Source organism: Stegostoma tigrinum, chromosome 25, assembly GCF_030684315.1.
Source record: "Stegostoma tigrinum isolate sSteTig4 chromosome 25, sSteTig4.hap1, whole genome shotgun sequence".
Lineage (NCBI taxonomy): Eukaryota > Metazoa > Chordata > Chondrichthyes > Orectolobiformes > Stegostomatidae > Stegostoma > Stegostoma tigrinum.
Window position 1 is genome coordinate 20,580,619 of NC_081378.1, and position 16,288 is coordinate 20,596,906.

At 41.6% G+C, this 16,288-nt stretch overlaps 1 protein-coding gene across 1 annotated transcript in view; it reads right to left on the reverse strand.

The window, feature by feature from the left end:
* tnpo3 (transportin 3) overlaps positions 1-16,288 on the reverse strand; it is an 84,406-nt gene that overhangs the window by 56,610 nt on the left and 11,508 nt on the right. The window contains exons 2-6 of the mRNA XM_048554022.2: positions 10,280-10,480; positions 8,653-8,726; positions 7,302-7,458; positions 4,487-4,630; positions 4,210-4,385 (exon numbers count right to left, since the gene is read on the reverse strand). Of these exons, the coding sequence (XP_048409979.1) occupies positions 4,210-4,385; positions 4,487-4,630; positions 7,302-7,458; positions 8,653-8,726; positions 10,280-10,480 (752 nt within the window). The remainder of the gene's footprint in view (positions 1-4,209; positions 4,386-4,486; positions 4,631-7,301; positions 7,459-8,652; positions 8,727-10,279; positions 10,481-16,288) is intronic.

The window sequence follows — 16,288 nt, forward strand, 5'->3', positions numbered from 1 at the left end:
TGAAGGGCAAGGCTGGTAGGAATAGAGAATGCTGGATGAAGAGAGAAATTGAGACACTGGTCAAGAAAAAGGAGGCATATCAGGTAGATATAGCTGGGATCAACTGAATCTCAAGAGGAGTACAAGGGTAGGAGGAGTATACTTACAAAGGATGAAAAGGGGACATGAGATAGCTTTGGCAAAGAGAAGTAAGGAGACTCAAAGAACGTTCTGCAAGTACACTAAAGGCAAAAGAGTAACTAGGGAGAGAATAGGGTTTCTTAAAGATCAACGTGGCCATCTATGTATGAAACCACAGAGATGGGTGAGATACTAAACAAATAGTTTGCATCAGAATTTACTGTGGAGAAGGATATGGAAGCCAGGGAACTGTTTCCATGCGGTATGACTATGTTACACTTTGGTGAGACAAAGCAGGGCAGGGCTTTTACAGTTTAATGGTAGGGCCAAGGGGAGTGTTACCAGACAAAGAAACCTAGAGGTGCAGATACACAGTTCCTTGAAAATGGAGTCACAGGCAGACAGGGTGGCGAGGACAGCAACTGGCACACTTGCCTTCACCGGTCAGCACAGTGAGTTTACGAGTTGGGACATTATGTTGTGGTAATTTTACAATTACGCACACAATTCTGGTCTCCCTTATATAGGAAGGATGATGTTAAATTTGAGAGGGTGCAGAAGAGATTTACAAGGATGTCGCTGGTGCAACTGGAGGGTTTGAGTTATAAGGAGAGGCTGAATAAGTTGGGTCTTTTTTTTTTCCCCTGGAGTATTGGAGGCCAAGGGGTGATCCTATATGGAGGTTTGTAACATCACGACAAGCATTAATAGGGTGAATAGCCAAGGCCTTCTTCTTAGGGTGAGGGAATCCAATGGTCCACAGGTTTAAGATGAGAGGGATTTAAAAGATTTAAAAAAGGACCTGAAGTCACTTGTTCACGCAAAAGGGTGATGGGTGTATGGAAATAGCTGCCAGAGGGAGTTGTGGAAGCTGGGCCAATTACACCATTTGAAAGTCGTCTGATCGGGTAGGATCTGAATAGGAAGGCTTTAGAAGGATATGAGCCAAATGGTAGCAAATGTGACTAGGGCAGATTGGGACGCCTGGTTGGCGCGGTGAGTTGGACTGAAAGGTTGTCTGCTTGCACGCTCTATGATTATAGTTAAGATGTTTTTCATAGAAACATAGAAGATAGGGGCAGGGGAGGCCATTCGGCCCTTCAAGCCTGCTCCACCATTCTTCACGATTATGTCTGATCGTCCGACTCAATACCCTAATCGTGCCGTTTCCCCATTACCTTTGATCCCTTTCACCCCAAGTGCTATATCATTCAATGTTTTGGCTTCAACTACTTCCGATGGTAATGAATACCACAGGCTCACCACTGTTTGGGGAAAGAAATGCTCATCTCTGCCCTAAATCGTCAACACCAAATCCTCATACGGTGACCCCTGGTTCTGGTCACACCCACCATCGGAAACATCCTCCCTGCATCTACCCTGTTTAATCCTGTTAGAATTTCTTAAGTCTCTATGAGATTCTCCCCTCATTCATCTGAACTCCAGTGAAAACAATCCCAATCTTGTCAATTTCTCCTCATATGTCAGACCTGCCTTCCCCGTAATCAGCCTGGTAGACCTCTGCTGCACTCCCTCGCAAGCAACAGCATCCTTCCTCAGAAAAGGAGACCAAAACTGCACACAATATTCCAGGTGTGGTCTCAGCAAGGCCCTGTACAACCACAGCAACACATCCCTATTCCTATACTCAAAACCACTTGCAATGAAGACTAACATACTATTTGCTTTCTTGACCACCTGCTGTACTTGCATGCATGAGACCGCACCCCTCTCCCAATTTGCAGCCATTCAGGTTGTAATCTGCCTTGTTTCTGCTCCCGAAGTGAATAACCACACATTTATCTGAATTACACTGCATCTACCATTGATTTGCCCACTCAACCAATCGGTCAAGATCACACTGAAGGATCTCTGCATCTTCATCACTTCACCCTCCCACACTCCTTGGTATCATCAATAAACTTGGAGATGTTATACTTGGTTCCCTCAACCAAATCATTAAATCGTGTTATGAATCGCTGGGTTCGCAGCACCATCCTGTGGCACCCTACCAGTTAACTGCCTGCCAATTTGAAAAGGACGCATTAATTCCTACTCTTTCTTTCTCCCCTACCAACCAGCTTTCTATCCATCTCAATACATTTCCCCCAATCCCATGTGCTTTAATCTTGCACATTAACTTCTTATGTGGGACTTCGTCAAACGCTTTCTGAAAGTCCAAATATAATACATCGTCTGGCTCTCCCTTGTCAACTCTACTGGTTACATCGTCATAGAATTCCAACAGGTTTGTTAAGCATTATTTCCCCTTCTTAAATCCATGTTGACTCTGTCTGATCCTGCCACTGCTTTCTAAAAGTTCTGCTATAAAATCCTCAACATTGGATTCGAGAATTTTCCCTACTACCAATGTGAGGCTTACTGGTCTATAATTCGCCACCTCCCTTTCTCTACCTCTTTAGGATCACACCTTGGTCTCCAATACTCCGGGGAAAAAATACCCAACCTATTCAGCCTCTCCTTCTAACTCAAACCCTCCAATCCCACCAGCAACATCCTTGTACATCTTTTCTGCACCCTCTCGGATTTAACAACATCCTTCCTATATAAGGGAGACCAGAATCATATGCGTAATTCTAAAATTACAACATAATGTCCCGACTCGTAAACTCAGTATGCTGACCAGTTGCTGTCCTCGCCACCCTGTCCACCTGTGACTCCATTTTCAAGGAACTGTGTATCTGCACCTCTAGGTTTCTTTGTTTGGTAATACTCCCCTTGGCCCTACCATTAAACTGTATAAGCACTGTCCTGCTTTGTCTCACCAAAGTGTAACATAGAGTCATACCGCATGGAAACAGTTTCCTGGCTTCTGTATCCCTCTCCACAGTAAATTCTGATGCAAACTATTTGTTTAGTATCTCACCCATCTCTGTAGTTCCATACATAGATGGCCACGTTGATCTTTAAGAAACCCTATTCTCTCCCTAGTTACTCTTTTAAATATTGGAATGGCGTTAGTCACCCTTTTCTAGTCACAACACAAATGTAAGCCTCATGCTTTTGTTTGCTCCCAACTCAGGAGGTGGGTGCTTCCATTAAAAATAGCCATCATGATCCAGCTGAGCAAGTGCGGACATCGTGACATAAATGAATGACAGCTTATAATTTAAAGGATGCGGCTCTTGACATCCTTCTCATTAAGTTGATACACTTTCAAAAGGTGCAAACCAGAAGTATTTTTGCTGTATCTTGAGGCCATTATCTTTGAAAACATAATGGACTTGATTCACTAACCAAATTGCAGTAAAGTACATACAGTCTACTTAAAGAGAGAAAAATACATGTATAAAATTCCAAAACACATCACTTTGAAGGTTACTCTTGAGGGCTCTTCCTAAATATACTTAATTTCTTTGGCCCTGGTGATCTTATTTACATTCATTTACAATTCATGGTATGTTGCTGCTGGATGAGAGTTGCAAGTCATGCTCCAATTTAGCAAATGAACACATAGCATTCCACCTAGTAGTGGTGCTGGCCACAAACACAACCATCTTAAAGGCATTTTGCTAAACGTGCTAAGCTCAGGAAATGTGGAATAAGCTGGTACAATGGACAGATTAATTCAGGAAGTGATGGTGTTCTGGCACTGTACTGATAATGCTTGGTGCTGCTGCCTGTTTTGCTTCATGTACACTGCATTCAGTAATTTATCTCAATTTTTCTTAATACCTTAAATCTGCTCAAAATCTTGTTGACATAATCACTGCAGTCTTCACCAGCCTCAAATCTCAGATCACGCCATTGTGATATCAGATCAAACAATGGGAGACAGCAATCAATTCTATTTGCCATTAGTTACACCTTACCTTTAGTAAAGCAAAGAAATGACCACTATAGAGAACATCATGCTCTGAGGACTCAAGGATGTTTTAAAATAAATTAGCACAGCCTCCAGCCTCTGCAGAAAATACAGGAAAAATAAATTCAAGTCTGCATTTCATTTCCACTGTGCCTACACCTGATTCACTAATTTATATTAAAACAACGGAGTGTCTCAGAGACATGGTATCGATACTACGTTACAACAAAACCTTACGACAATTAAGTTTACATGATCCTTACTTGTCAAGATCCTCACGTGCTACAGCCATGTGATATGCAGATTCTAAAGTCAGCACACCCTGGAATAAGTGCAGAGCGAGAGGTAGGGTTGTCTCTACATTCTCAATGGCATACAGCGCTGAACAGATACAGTCAGATGCAGCCTCATGAAGGTTTGTTGAGGTATCATCACGTTGCTGAAACATAAAGATGCTGTGTCAGCATTCTTGGTTTAGCTTGGGGAACGCAGACAGGGATTTTGTAGGGAATACTTGGCAGTTAGCCTCAGAACACTCACCAAGACCTGAAAAAGGATTAGTAGCAGTTGGTTATTTGCCATGAAGTTGCTGTCCAACACACCCAAGTTAAACCAGCTCCCCAAGCACCGAAACACCTTGATTAAAGTCTTCTCGTCATTGCCGCTACGTTCTGTACAGGCTGCCTGGGGGAAAAAATAAGAGATGGCCATTATGCCTCTTACTTACACAGGCCAACTTTTTCCACAGAGGGTGGTTCCTGTCTGGAACGAACTGCCAGAGGAAGGATTAGAGGCAAGTACAATTACAACATTTAAAAAAAATTTGGACAGGTACGTGAACAGGAAAGGTTTAGAGCGATGTGAGCCAAACGCAGGCGAATGGGACTTGTTTAGTTTAGGAAACCTGATCAGCACGGAAGGGAAGGCTGAAGGGTTTGGTTCCATACTGTGTGACTCCATGACTAAAAATCTGAATCCATGCAGGATTTACAGCTTCAAGGGTGCTGCCAGTGTTTCAGTACCTCAACATGGCAATTATTTTGACTCTCAAGATTTTGAACAAGGTAAGATGGTCAACCACTGCTGTGGATCATCCTAATCTCACACCCTCATAGTTGGTAACAAACAGGAACATTACAAAGAATATTCAGTGTGATAGATTCTCTAGTCCCTTCAGAAGATGAGCGTATAGAATGGAAAGGAGCCATTTCAACCCAATCTAAATGCTAGTATTTAAGTACCTTAGCCTCTTCTCATTCTTTCTCATTTAATATTTAACCCGCAATTCCCTTCTCCCTTGTGCTTATCTTGCTATCCGTTCAATTCATCTATGCTTTTCACCTCAAACGTTACCTATGCTAGAAAATCCTCAATCTTATCACTTTTGGGAAAAGGGGGAATCCACACAGTATCCCTCAGCTTCCTTGAACTTGCCTTTTTCTTCGGGTACATCACAGTTCATCTTTATCATAAGAGATAATGGGAACTGCAGATGCTGGAGAATCCGAGATAACAAAGTGTGGAGCTGAATGAACACAGCAGGCCAAGCAGTATCTTAGGAGCACAAAAGCTGACATTTCGGGCCGAGACCCTTCTAGGGCCGAAATATCAGCTTTTGTGCTCCTAAGATGCTGCTTGGCGTGCTGTGTTCATCCAGCTCCACATTTTGTTATCTTGCATCTTTTTCCTAATTCCATTTATTTAAAACTTGGGAGTAATGAAACATTCACCCGTTGTGGTTCCATAACGATTAACACCTAGACCTGATAGAAAAAAAACTAACAATTTCAGTTGTGAAACCTTCAACTAAGCCCCAGCCTCATAAGCTTCTCAAGACAGAGAAGGAATTTTCTGACATTACTCTTGAACTATTAATACAAATTTTATGGTCAACTCTTTTTGCTCTAGATTCTTTATTCTGTCGAATAAACAGTTGTGGTTAAAAGACACTATTGAATCCTTTTGTCATCCTAAACATTTTATTTGTGTCACCACTTTGTCTTTTTTACCAAGAGACTGCTTTTCAATTCTGTTAGGATCATCTTCAACTGGACCGCAAGAAAGACACAACTGGTTTCAGCACCTCTGTAATATCTAGTCACTGAGGATGACAGACAGAGGTGACATAGGCAAGAGGTGCTGATCAAAGTTTAGTGATTCCAAATTTTACGTTTTCAGTCTGGTCATACAATACGACAGCAATTTATCACGGCCCTGAGTGTTGCCCAAAGTGAAACTTAGAGCAGTTTCCTCCTATTTATTCTCCAGTGAATATGCAGCAAGGCTTATTGGCAGGAGGTATTGACAGGAAAAAAGATGGCTGAATAGAATTTCCTCTTCCTGTGGGGAAAATGTGTGATCTTGCACTGCTTCCCTCGTGCAGGATCAACAAAAATGTATGGCCTTCTGCTCCACAAGACGTTTCCATTCCCCCTGAGATAATGGGAACTGCAGATGCTGGAGAATCCGAGATAACAAAGTGTGGAGCTAGAGTGCTCCTTAGATGCTGCTTGGCCTGTTTTGTTCATCCAGCTCTACACTTTGCTATCTCCATGCTCCCTGAGCTTGTCGAACACTCGACCCCTCACGCTGTAATCTTCAAAAGGCTACAGGCAGATTTTCTTTGTGCCTAGGTGGGCAGCCCCAAGCTTGGACAGCACAAGGTCCTCTGCTCGTTATGACCCTACAACAGTGGCATGAACTCTCTTTTCCCACATTTCAACAGAATATACCATTTCACACAGGCACAACAAGAACATATCATGTGCGCTGCCCTAATCAAACCATAACACAGCAGATTCTAAACACCACAGAGCAAAGTTAGAAACAGACGCTTTGCTCAGTAAGGAAGAACATGAACACATGAAAAGAAATGACAAAGATAGAGAATTATTGCGAAGGAGAACATTTAAACTGCTATTTTTAGAACAGATTTTCTTTGAAGCTTACTTTTCTACCAGATCAGGAGAACCCACTAAGGTGACAGAGGTTAATTGTTGACAGATCAGATAGTGCATAGAAACTAAACTAAGAACTTTACCTTGCTGGTTGAAACCCACAGATGAAATAGCCCCACGATTTTGTTAGTTGATCTTAAACAGCATGTCAGGTGGTTTAGTGCAACTAACCTTACTGGCCAGGTCAAGGAAGGTGAAGGAATTGGAAGTCAGGATAAGGCTTGGTTCTGATTTGCTTTTCCATTTCCCAAAATACCCCCAACCCCATTATAGTTGAGTATGTATCCCTGCTTCACATGACGAGATACCAGGTGAGAAGAAATCGTTAGAGGATGAAAATGAAGGTGCACTCCATCTAACCATTTCTTCCCTACCCGGTATTAACATTGTATACATACCAGCAGTGATACCACTGTGCTCGAGGAGTATGCCAAATCTTCGATTATTTCAGTGCGGCGGTTGGCTCCTATTCGAAGAGAGCGACTATGAACCTCCTCTGGAAGCACGGTCAGGATTTCCAACAGGAAAGAAAGTGATGACGGGTCATTGCTATACCTGAAATTGAATGCATTATGGGTCATTGGTATACACAAGTTTAAGGCAGACAGAGTCAGCCAAATTGCCCAAGTGTACAGACAACCACATGGTAGCATCAAATGAGACATGATAACTTGACCAACATTTAATTTTTTACCTTCTGTATGAAATTTGAGACCTAAACATAAACGATTAAAAGCATATTTCTCCAAAATTATCAGCATGAAAATATTGCAAATTTTGCTAGGTTGATCTCATACTGACAAAATGCATGCTTCATTGGAACATAGGAATTATTAGCTGGTGTAGGCAATTCAGCCCTTCAAGTCCACCCCACTATTTAGCATGATCTCACCCCATATCTATGATCTCTTGTTCTAGACTGTCTTACAAAGGGGAGCATCTGTTCAGCATCCATCTTATTAATCGCCTTTAATATATCTCAATCCAATCCTCCTCATTCTTCTCAACTGCAGCGAGTACAAGCCCAAGCTGTTCAACCATTCCTCATACGTCAAGCCTTTTCATCCCTGAATCAATCCTGTGAACTACCTCCAGTGCTACCACATCCTTCCTCAAGGAAGATGACCAAAACTGGAACTCAATACCCCAGGTGTGGTCTCACCAATGCCTCATATAATTCAAACAACAGTTCCTAACTTTGATAATCCTGACCTTTTGAAATAAATGCCAAGACTCTATAGGTCTTTATTATATGCTGCACCTGCATACACACTTTCTGCAATACATGCACAAGGACACCCAGATCCCTCTGCACTTTGAATCTGATACCCATTTAAATAACAATTTTCCCTGTTTGCAGATCATTTGTACAAGTAATAAATAGTTACGGTCCGAAAACTGAACCCTGCAGCACTCCACTCGTTAAAGTTCGCTATCCAGAGAAGGACCTATTTATTTTGATCCTCTGCTTTCTGTCAGTCAATCATGTCATCTCAAATAAGTGTCTTATGAGTGGCTTATTCTCTTCATGCACAAAGTCCTGGAAAAACACAGGGCAGGAAGTACTGAGATGGAAGGCAAAATGCAGAAACTGGTTACCACATATCACCAACCTTCCCAGTGAAGTGCTCTGGGCTTGTGGGGTGAAAATGTGAGAAACAGAAGGATTGTCTTTGGCTCAGTGGCACAGAGGAGTGAGGCAGATCTTGTGCATTTATAGTAATATGCCCCAAACCTATAGACACTTACTTTTCAGTTAGCATTTGCACACATCCTTTCCATGAGGCCATTTGCAAGGCAAGATCTGCAATTGCCAGTGCCAGCTAAAGAGGAGAGAGAAAGATATGGTGTTTCAGAAATTATAACCTCTATTAAAAACTCATTAATGCTGCAATTCTGTAGAAGAAAAACATTAAGGGAGTGGCAAAATTTCCACCATCACTGCTGATAATCCTGATACAGATCACAGTCTGCAGCTCAAACCAACTGTAAAGTCAACCAAAAGGGCCAAGCCCAGAATGATGGAAAGCAGTTGACAGCACAATTCAAAATCAAACTAAGGGTTTCTCCAAATGATTGTACAGAATAGCTTTCTGCATGAAGTAACTTGCTTTTACTGTTGAAATATACAGAGCTTTGCAAAATTTTATTGGTGTTTGCTGAAGGAAATTGAGTAAGGACTGAGGTTCCTTATTGAAATGACTCAAACTGTGATGAGATACAATGGAAATACAGCATCTGCAGTACTTCACCGTTTTGTTCAAGTTACAACAGAATTTTTTACTTCTGTATACAGCACTGTTATGGAATTTGTACATTATGGCCCCTGTGAAATGTACAGTCGAATCTGATGATTCTTAATTGAAACTCTAAGTAGTTCTGGAGCATCGTAATATGGTTTGCGACCTTGGTTCCATTCCCAGTAGAACATCACATCTTTGGAAAACCCCATTCAGGTCACCTACTCATCACAGAGTGCTCTTCAGCTGGTTGCAAGATGTAAGAAAAATGAAGTATGATGCTTCTCCTAATTGCAGAAATATTCACAGAATTCAGCATTACATATCTGTTTCCGAGCAACAAGCATCTTTGTTCCAGCAGTCCCTTTTGACACTCCTTTCAATTATACAAAACAAATTGAACCAAATTAAGAAAAGATGCCAGCCACTTAAAACGGCACTGCAAAAAAAACCCTCAAATCTTCAAATGAATCTTGCAAAATTTAACTTAAAATGTGATTATGTGCAATAGTAGGTGGGGGTGAAGAGGAGCAGCTAAAAGTGAATGCCACAAGCAGGATAATATTTCTTATCAGTTTCAATCTGGGATCCATGTGCTCAAAACAGTTAATCAATCATTAATCCCGCCTGTTTGTACTTTGGTTACGTCTGTTGACACCAAATGCAGGCACCATCTATAATTGCACGAATGCATTTAAACAGGTTTATCTTTAAACTTGTTTAGGGGAGGCCAGGCAACGAGGGCCGAAGGTGAGTAGAGTGGTCCCTTCTTTCCCCATCACCACCCTCCACTGCCATCGACAGAACTGCCCCAAGTTTAAAGCCAACTCATTTTCATACACATTCACAAATTTAAGCAGTGCATAGGGCTCACGTGGGTATCAACAGACAAGGCCTTAACATAAACAAAGCCAAGGCTGACATAGAATAAGTGGATAGGCGGAGGAGGAAAGTGCAATCTTACATCAGTCAGGATCTTCAGACAAGCAAGGAACAAAAGCAATCATCAGCTCTTGAAATATGGCAACAGCCATGAACCCTGTTGAGTATCGCCCCCATTAACACTTATACAAAAGAGGACTCAACGTAAAAGTTGCAGAGAAATTTTCTTACTTCACCTTAAGTGAGGAGCTTACCTGCGTAACAATCACAGGAGACACATCCTTCAAATTCTGAATGTGAGTGAGCAGCGAGTCTCGCAGAGATGCATGTGTTTCAGGTGGAAGTTCATTAAATGATGTCTGAATTTTCATCTTCATTGTCTGTGCTGCAAAATAGCACAGCTCCACTTCTTGTTGTAACTGCAGCAACTGATCTGCAATCTCCCAGGCATACATCTGAGTAAATGAGTAGGTTGGAGATAGTGTGTGGGATGGGGTTCAATGGGGGGGGGTGGAGGGGAGGGGGAGGGGGAAAGAAGGTATAGAGAGATAAATATCATGTTGTACACGCATCTAAAATTCACAATTCAGCTAGGATCCTTCACTGCAATTTTAGTTTCAGGGTGTAAATAAGTTTCTGGACAACAACTATTCTATCCCAACTACAAGGCACCAAACATTTACAATAAAATATACTGAATTCATGTGCAGAGCTCTATTTTCACAGCCAATCACTTAAGGAAATTTTTTTGCAATTTAAAACATTCCAAGTACAATCTTGCTGGCTGATATCAAAATATGACATTATGTGGCATTTATTTATGCAAAATACAAATGAATGTGCTATCCATGAAGGTAGAACCATTGGGAGAATAGCCAAATATGCACCACATACAAAGCATTATCTTTTGTACACAATCAAGGTTTCAGCACAAGGCTGTCTTTCAGTCTCAATCAACAGCCTGATGGACTGATCATCTCACTCCAAAGGAAATGCCTTGACTAACTCTTTTACTGACTACTTTCCCAAGACAGCTCAATAATGGCAAAGAAAATCAACCTTCCCTGATATGCATATGACTGTACTGTGTAAATTTCTAACTTGTTAGGAAACTACTGCTTACATATTGTGGTATTTGGAATGCCCCACTAGTCATGGACAACTAGTTCACTCTCCAGCGACCAAAGCACTCCTTTAAAAATGGATAGGGGGGCACATTGTGTTGTAACAAAGCTGATCCATCTAGAATAATGAGTCTACTTGCTCCTTAAATGGTACTATGCTTTTACCTCCATGACCTTATCTGGGAATTCCTCCCACAAGCTATTTAATATGTGTGAAACAGCATTTCCAAAAATCTAGAAATCTGAACTGAGGCTAACATTCTTGATCCTGTAACAAACACAGGCTGTGCTGAGAGGGGCTTGCAAATGCAAAATTAATTGGAGGTCCTATTTGCCTTCTTGGGCGATGTACTTCAAAATGGCTAGGGCACCGGGGAAAATGCCCTACTTAATGTACAACCCTCAACATCAAATAAAACCAGATTATGCAACCTTGATCACAATATTGTTTATGAGACCTTATTGTGCAAACATTGGTTGCCAGGTTTGCAACACCACTTCAGTTACACACTTCAAATAATACTGCATTGGTGCAAAGGCTTCTGGAATGTCCATTTTACCATTCATTTATTTATTGCCATGTATACAGTATTCAAAACACAGTGAAGAGTGTGTACCATTGCCATGCATGGCACCATTCACATTAATTTAATATAAAAAGATAGATAACTCAAAGAGAGTCCAACTTTTCCTTCTCTGCTACTACAGTCCTGCCCCAGGGAATACCACCCCACACCATGCTGCCACCAGAGTCCCGCTCCGGGCTGCACCAGCACATGCCATGCCACTGCCAGGGGCCCAATTCACACAGAAGGGAGAGTTCCAATTGAGGCATCACAGATCAACCGACACTATAGTCATGCTGCCTCTAAAGAAGCCACCGCCACTCACAAGGCCATCAAACCCACCTTACTGCCAAAGAACTCTCTTTATCAGGTAAATCTGAGTGAAAACTAAATAAAACTGAGAAACGAAGAAGGGGTAAAAGAAAAAAAGCGAACAAAGAGGATAATTCCGGGCACAGGAGCCTGAATGCTGCCATGCCCACAGGTTGTGAAAGGTTTTTTTTGCGTTAAATTTCTTCATTTAAAAAAAATCAGTGCTGCAGAATTATTCTGAGACCACAGTGGTACAAAGATCATGGTTGATCCTTCCTGTAATTTCAAACATTATGGGACTATTTTGATAAAATTTTCATGATATTTAGAGGGACTGCTGGGGTAATGAGAACAGACAAACAACTTCCAATGGTTGAGAAATCTAGAGCAAGGGAACGCTTATTCCAAAATTACAGACAGACCACTCAGAAGTGAAATTTAGAAATACTTGTACACAAAGGGTAGAGGTCTGGAACTCACTGTCACAAACCGCATTTGATGCCATGTCAATTTTAAATCTGAGATTGCAAGTTTATTAAACAAAAGAAATGAAAGCCTACCAACCAGCCATAATTTCACTGAAATCCAAAACATGGACTAGACAGCCTTATGTTTTGACTGAACTGAAGATAAGTGGAAGCTAATATTGTACAGAAAGGATGTGGCTTATGGCCCTATGAAATAACTTCATTCTCCTTGCACAAATTCCTGGAGCTAACGGCTAATGTTCAAACATCTTTCTCAAATGTTTCCTCACTTCCCTTTAGCCACTTCCCTCTTCCCCTTATCGGGAAGGTGCTTGAATTCAACACAGGATGCAGCTACGTTAGACTCAAAATACCGTACCGCCAGAGCAAGAATGCATGCTGGCCAAGAGCAAACAGTTCAGATAATGTAAAGGACCTGCACTGCCATCAGTAAATATTCAGTTGATAATTTAGCATGCTGAGTGGAAGAGGTTCCCAAGTCAAATGTTCAGGAGCTGGATCAGTATGTTGGGTTGGATGACAATGCTCCCAAGATCTCCCAGGAACTGAGATGAAGATGGCCACCTGCAGACATTTGGGGTTTACAGGATAACTTCAATCTTTTATTTTGTTGGAATCAATAGCTCCCAGCACTCAATTCTTCCAACTAAGCCATCTCCATTTTCCCCCAAAATAGAATGGAGAAGTAGTAAGAATAGGCAGGACAAACAACTAACTTCAACTGTACTGTGAGATTAGCAAAACAAAGAGAAGCCTCTATTCCATTTAGGACCCTGCAATGGCATAAACTTGTAATACATTCAGCTAAATTCATGATAATCTGAGAATCAGAATGGTACGCAAAACAATCATACAATCTCTAAGACTAGAAGGACAATTGGTATAGTAAACTGTAAAGGCACCTTCAAAAGGAGAATGCTGAATTACACCTTGGGCTAAATACAGGAGGCTTACTCTAAATGGTACTATGTCAGAAGGAGCAATCTAAAACAACAAACTTGTAATATCGGAGCTGCAGGCAAATAACACGGTGAACAGATTTTTGCACATAGCGTAATGAAACATTAATGTCACAAAGGAACATTACAAAGGACATTAGGCTAATGGAACCGAAACAGTTACAAAACAAAACAGAGGTTTTAGGTAAACTGGTGATCACTGTGCCTAAGAGACAAGCAATGAGGAATTCAAATCACAAGTTATAAAAATGAATTAATCAGCAAAAAGACTTTTTGGTAATGAAACCTGCTTTCCTGACCAACTGGACTCCACCACCCGTGCTCCCCCCTCATATTATTCAGTTGTCTTTTACTACACCCAGAGCAACTTGAAGTAAATGTCACCCATGCTGTCAGTACCATTTTCTTCCTAAAAATATATACTTTAAAATTCTGACTTTACAGGGACAAAACAGGAGACATCTGTAAAATCAAAAGGGAGAAATTATCTATTTTAAATTAGCTTCTCCTCTGGAATATCTTGTTAAACTTCTGAAGATGTAATGTTTGCAACACTCCAAAAAAAATCGAAAGCAAATTGGTAGAACTGATTAACAGAACCACAAACCCATTTGTTGAGTGATAATGGGAACTGCAGATGCTGGAGAATCCAAGATAATAAAATGTGAGGCTGGATGAACACAGCAGGCCCAGCAGCATCTCGGGAGCACAGAAGCTGACGTTTCGGGCCTAGACCCTTCATCAGAGAGGGGGATGGGGTGAGGGTTCTGGAATAAATAGGGAGAGAGGGAGAGGCGGACCGAAGATGGATAGAAAAGAAGATAGGTGGAGAGGAGAGTATAGGTGGGGAGGTAGGGAGGGTATAGGACAGTCCAGGGAAGACGGACAGGTCAAGGAGGTGGGATGAGGTTAGTAGGTAGGAGATGGAGGTGCGGCTTGGGGTGGGAGGAAGGGATGGGTGAGAGGAAGAACAGGTTAGGGAGGCAGAGACAGGCTGGACTGGTTTTAGGATGCAGTGGGTGGAGGGGACGAGCTGGGCTGGTTTTGGGATGCGGTGGGGGAAGGGGAGATTTTGAAGCTGGTGAAGTCCATATTGATACCATTGGGCTGCAGGGTTCCCAAGCGGAATATGAGTTGCTGTTCCTGCAACTTTTGGGTGGCATCATTGTGGCAGTGCAGGAGGCCCATGATGGGCATGTCATCTAAAGAATGGGAGGGGGAGTGGAAATGGTTTGTGACTGGGAGGTGCAGTTGTTATCGCGAACCGAGCGGAGGTGTTCTGCAAAGCGGTCCCCAAGCCTCCGCTTGGTTTCCCCAATGTAGAGGGAGCCACGCCAGGTACAATGGATGCAGTATACCACATTGGCAGATGTGCATTTGTTGATATCCTTTAAAAGCGTGCTGGAATGAGGAAGCATCCCTGTGGATTGGAAAAAGCAAAAGAGATCATCTACCACTAAGGGAGCAGATGGTAACCCTTCAAACAACAGGTCAGAACTCAATTATAGGCAGAATACTGATATTTATGAAGGATATCCAGGGGTTCAGGTACCATGTCATGCTGTGGTTAATGAAAGTTAGGATAAAGTCTCCTGTTCAGAATATTATTGCATTGTTGAGACAATGGAATTATCCTGTTTTGGCTCAAAAAAGACAGTCACTGAATGCAGGGACAAACCAAAGCAATCTGAAAGAAAATACATTACAACTACTTAAGCCAGCAGACTTCAAAATTTCTGAAATCAAAATGTTACAGCCTTTTAGGTTGGCTTAGCTGTATTACTCAATCATCAGTTTAAAAAAAAATCGTGATTTCACCAGTTCAGATATTTGACATTGTAATTATTTTTCCAAAAGTGGGTGCAAACAGCTGGGCAAGACAGTCCTCACCACAACCGCAAACCTGTTCATGCTACACAGCTGGTGTGATGATTATATTTAAAATTGTAGAAAAGTTCCAACACAGATTGCTACCATCTGGTATATCGTGTCTGGTTCTCTACAAGGCAAGTCATTTCCGGCTTTTCCCCTGCAGTCCTACAAATTCTCTCTCTTCAGACAATGACCCAATTCTCTTTGGAAACTCAAAACCGAATGTGCCTTGACCACACACTCAGGCAATACGATCCAGATCCTGATTACTTATTACATATTTCTCACGTCACCATTCCTTCCATAATTACTGTACCTTGTGCAGCAAGCAGACTCTATACAGCATACAGGGTTGACAATCAATAGATTTTATAGCTGCCATTAGAGTTAAAATCTAACTAACAGCCTCTATTTTATTAGTCTTTCAATTCACCCCAAGTCATACAATAAAATGGAGAGATTGGCACTGTGAGTCAATAAAGTGCCTTTTTCATTTTGTATCCTGTCAACAACCTAAATCCCCGCATTGATTGTGTCTCTGGGGAAGAGGGTCAGCCAGACTCTTCAAACAAGGAAAGAAAATGAAAGTGGGAGGAAATGTCAAAATGAAATGAATCGAATCACAGTGGTACTCAACATTCCAGCATAATGCATTGGATCAATCTATTTTGACAGCTTCACCTGTTAATTTCAATTTTCAGACAGACTACAAAATTCTGTTACATACAAGTCCCTTGAATACCAAATGATTCATTGCTTAGTTTTCTTCACACCTAGAGCCCATTTTCTATTCCACACCACCATCAATCTTCAAAATCTTGCCTGTCACTCCGATACAACAGTAAGAGTCTAAAGCTGCGGACAGGGAGTCATATAGCTCAAAGTGATACTGAAGAAGAGGTACACAATTAGGAACAATGCTTAATGATTAATCAATTTAAC